Source organism: Pipistrellus kuhlii, unplaced genomic scaffold, assembly GCF_014108245.1.
Source record: "Pipistrellus kuhlii isolate mPipKuh1 unplaced genomic scaffold, mPipKuh1.p scaffold_m20_p_27, whole genome shotgun sequence".
Classification (NCBI taxonomy): Eukaryota; Metazoa; Chordata; class Mammalia; order Chiroptera; family Vespertilionidae; genus Pipistrellus; species Pipistrellus kuhlii.
In genome coordinates, this window is record NW_023425526.1 from 4,640,377 (window position 1) to 4,643,335 (window position 2,959).

The 2,959-nt window shown below is 52.0% G+C and overlaps 1 protein-coding gene across 1 annotated transcript; it reads left to right on the top strand.

Moving 5' to 3' along the window:
• Window positions 1-325: 325 nt before the first annotated feature.
• LOC118727912 (vegetative cell wall protein gp1-like) lies at window positions 326-922 on the top strand. The gene has a single exon (XM_036453935.1). The coding sequence runs from the start codon at window positions 326-328 to the stop codon at window positions 920-922; it is 597 nt and encodes a 198-aa protein (XP_036309828.1).
• The last annotated feature ends 2,037 nt before the right edge of the window (window positions 923-2,959 follow it).

A 2,959-nucleotide genomic window follows, 5' to 3' on the forward strand; every position in this document is an offset into this window, starting at 1 on the left:
TCTGCGGGCCGCATGTGGCCCGCGGGCCATAGTTTGAAGATGCTTGCGGGAAGATAGAAATTCATATTCATGTTTCTACTTGTCCTTCCATACCTTCTGACGTAAACGGCTTTCTGAAAGCTAACGGCTGAATTCTCAGGATGCTGCTGTCCTCTCACGGAGGAGGGACAAAGAGTGATGACACATCGCGCTGGGGGACGGCAGCATCGGGACGTGTTTGGAAGCAGGAATGAGTGAATAGTATTGTTTGGGGGGCCAGAGGCCAGGTAACCTGTTAGTGTCCTGGAAATATTTCTGAGGCACAGCACTCCTGGAAAAGTCATCCATGAGGTCTTCTCCATCAGCGCTCCGTGCAGACCCAGCCACAGCAGCCCCGTGCAGCCCCAGCCACGGCAGCCCCGTGCAGCCCCAGCCACGGCAGCCCCGTGCAGCCCCAGCCACGGCAGCCCCGTGCAGCTCCAGCCACAGCAGCGCTCCGTGCAGACCCAGCCACAGCAGCCCCGTGCAGCCCCAGCCACCGCAGCGCTCCGTGCAGACCCAGCCACCGCAGCGCTCCGTGCAGACCCAGCCACCGCAGCGCTCCGTGCAGACCCAGCCACCGCAGCCCTGTGCAGACCCAGCCACGGCAGCCCCGTGCAGACCCAGCCACGGCAGCCCCGTGCAGACCCAGCCACCGCAGCGCTCCGTGCAGACCCAGCCACGGCAGCCCCGTGCAGACCCAGCCACCGCAGCGCTCCGTGCAGACCCAGCCACCGCAGCGCTCCGTGCAGACCCAGCCACGGCAGCCCCGTGCGGACCCAGCCACGGCAGCACCGCGCAGCTGCCAGCAGAGAGGGGCCCATGGGCAGATAATGGTGCCGCAGCCACTCTAGCCTGGCGTGGGATGAAGTCAGAACTTCTATCCATTGACTATTGGTGTTGAATATCTTATTAATTTTAAAAACTAATTGAAGATTTATGTTAATAACATCTATGGGGGGTGGGAAATTGTTACCATGAAATACGTGTGTCTCACTGAATGCATGTAAGGTAGCATTATCCCTACCAGGAAGGACACTCTGGCAGACATCCCCTTATGCCTACACAGGATTCCGGGCCGCAGGCCTTGCTCCCGGATTGTTGTTGAGGTGACTGGATGGTGACGCAGCTGCTGGTCAGCATCTGAGTGTGCTGTCTCTCACGTGGCAGACCACTTCCCAGGCAGCAGGCCCACCTGTGCCCTCACATCACTGCTGAACTGCAGCCACCTGCCACTGGCCGCTGCCCTTCCTGCTCCGACTCCCGGTTCTTCCCTGTTGACATAAGACCCAGATTCTTAAAGGATTGTTCATATTTAATGCATTAGACATTGTACATTCATGGCATGTGTGTAGACATGCATACATTACTTAGTATGTTACATACCCATTTACATTACTGCTCATAATGACTGTGCAATGACACTGTGAGGGGATCTTGATGCTGGAGGTATGCGCATGCCCCCTGGCTCCTCCCGCCTCAGTCTCACCTCCTTCCTCCCCTCAGGAATCCTCTATCGCCAGCAAGTGGGTCTCTGTTATCTCCGTCATCTTGAATTTATAGATGATGTTTGTGAAAATGAGTCCTGGAGTCTGTATTTTTCCTAGCGCACTGGACATAAAGTGGCCATCCCTGAAAGCTGCAAACACACCAGCTACCGAGAGGAGGGTCTTCATTTTCCCACTAAGAGTCATTCAGTCTCAATGACATTCTTCCAACCAAAAAAAAAAAAAAAAAAAAAAAAAGGCTAAAGAAATGCAATGTTGTTCACCAAGTCTAATAGTTTGTTCTTTTTATTGAGCGCTGACAGAACTCACCTAGATGCTTTTACAGGCTCCATTAGATTCTGTCCAGAATCGAGTTTACACTTCACAGCAAACTGGGGGAGAGACCCGGAGGCAGATCCCTCAGTGATGTGTCCAGACGGAGGATGGGAGGGGGGCGGTCTTCTCTGAGGAGCCTCTTCCCCACACCCGGCAAGAGCCTGGCGGCACCCACGTGGACCCAGCACCACCCCCGGCAGGGAAGGGAGTGCTTTCAAAGGGACTTTAGCTGCCTTATAACCAGTCTGGATGTGCTTAAACGACCCCCAGGACTTCCAGAAAGTCTGGGTGTGTTTTCTCAAATAACTATTTCAAGCATATTATAGTTTTCTCATTGCACTGGAAACTTTTCAAAGCATATCAGGACCAAAAGAAGTAGAGTATAGGACCCGGTATGCTAATTAATAAATGGCTAGACACCTGAAGTAAACCCGCAGCACTCCATTAATCAGACAGTAATTGAATTGGCACCGTGCTTTTGTGCAAACTACATGATAATTGAAAACCCAGGCCTGGCAGCAGTGAGGGTAAGGTTCTCCACAGTGGGGTGTAGCACAGGGCATCCTGTGGCCTGGTCCGGTGGGCAGCAGGCCCTCCTGCCAGGAGGTTTGCACGGGGAGAGCTGGCTATGCTGGAGCCCAGGGTAACGCTGTCTCCTGCCAATGCTCTTGAGGCGTGTGAAAAACATCAGTGGTCCCAAGCTCGCCCCATGGAAATGCAGGTAATGGCTGGTAGGCTTTTCTCTGGTACCTAAAGACATCTGCCAATTAATGTGATTATAAAATAATAGCCAGGAACAGATGTTTCATTTGCTAATTTTATATCTGAGTCTTTGAAAGTGAAATACCTGGGGATTTAACTGGCAAAAACTACTTTGCTTACGAAAAATGAAACAGTGCATGCATTTTGCTCACCCAGCTGATGTGCTGTAATTCTGGAGATTGGTTGCCTACAGTAAGAACTCAGTGAGAGGGAGGCTGATTGCTTCTAAATGAAGAGAAGAAGAATAGCATTTTAAGCCTTTTGACTACAAACAGAACATTAAGCATATCTTTACACCAAAAATAGGCTGCTGCAATAAAAGAGGTTTGCTTGTCATGCTGTGATGAGGATGGGGA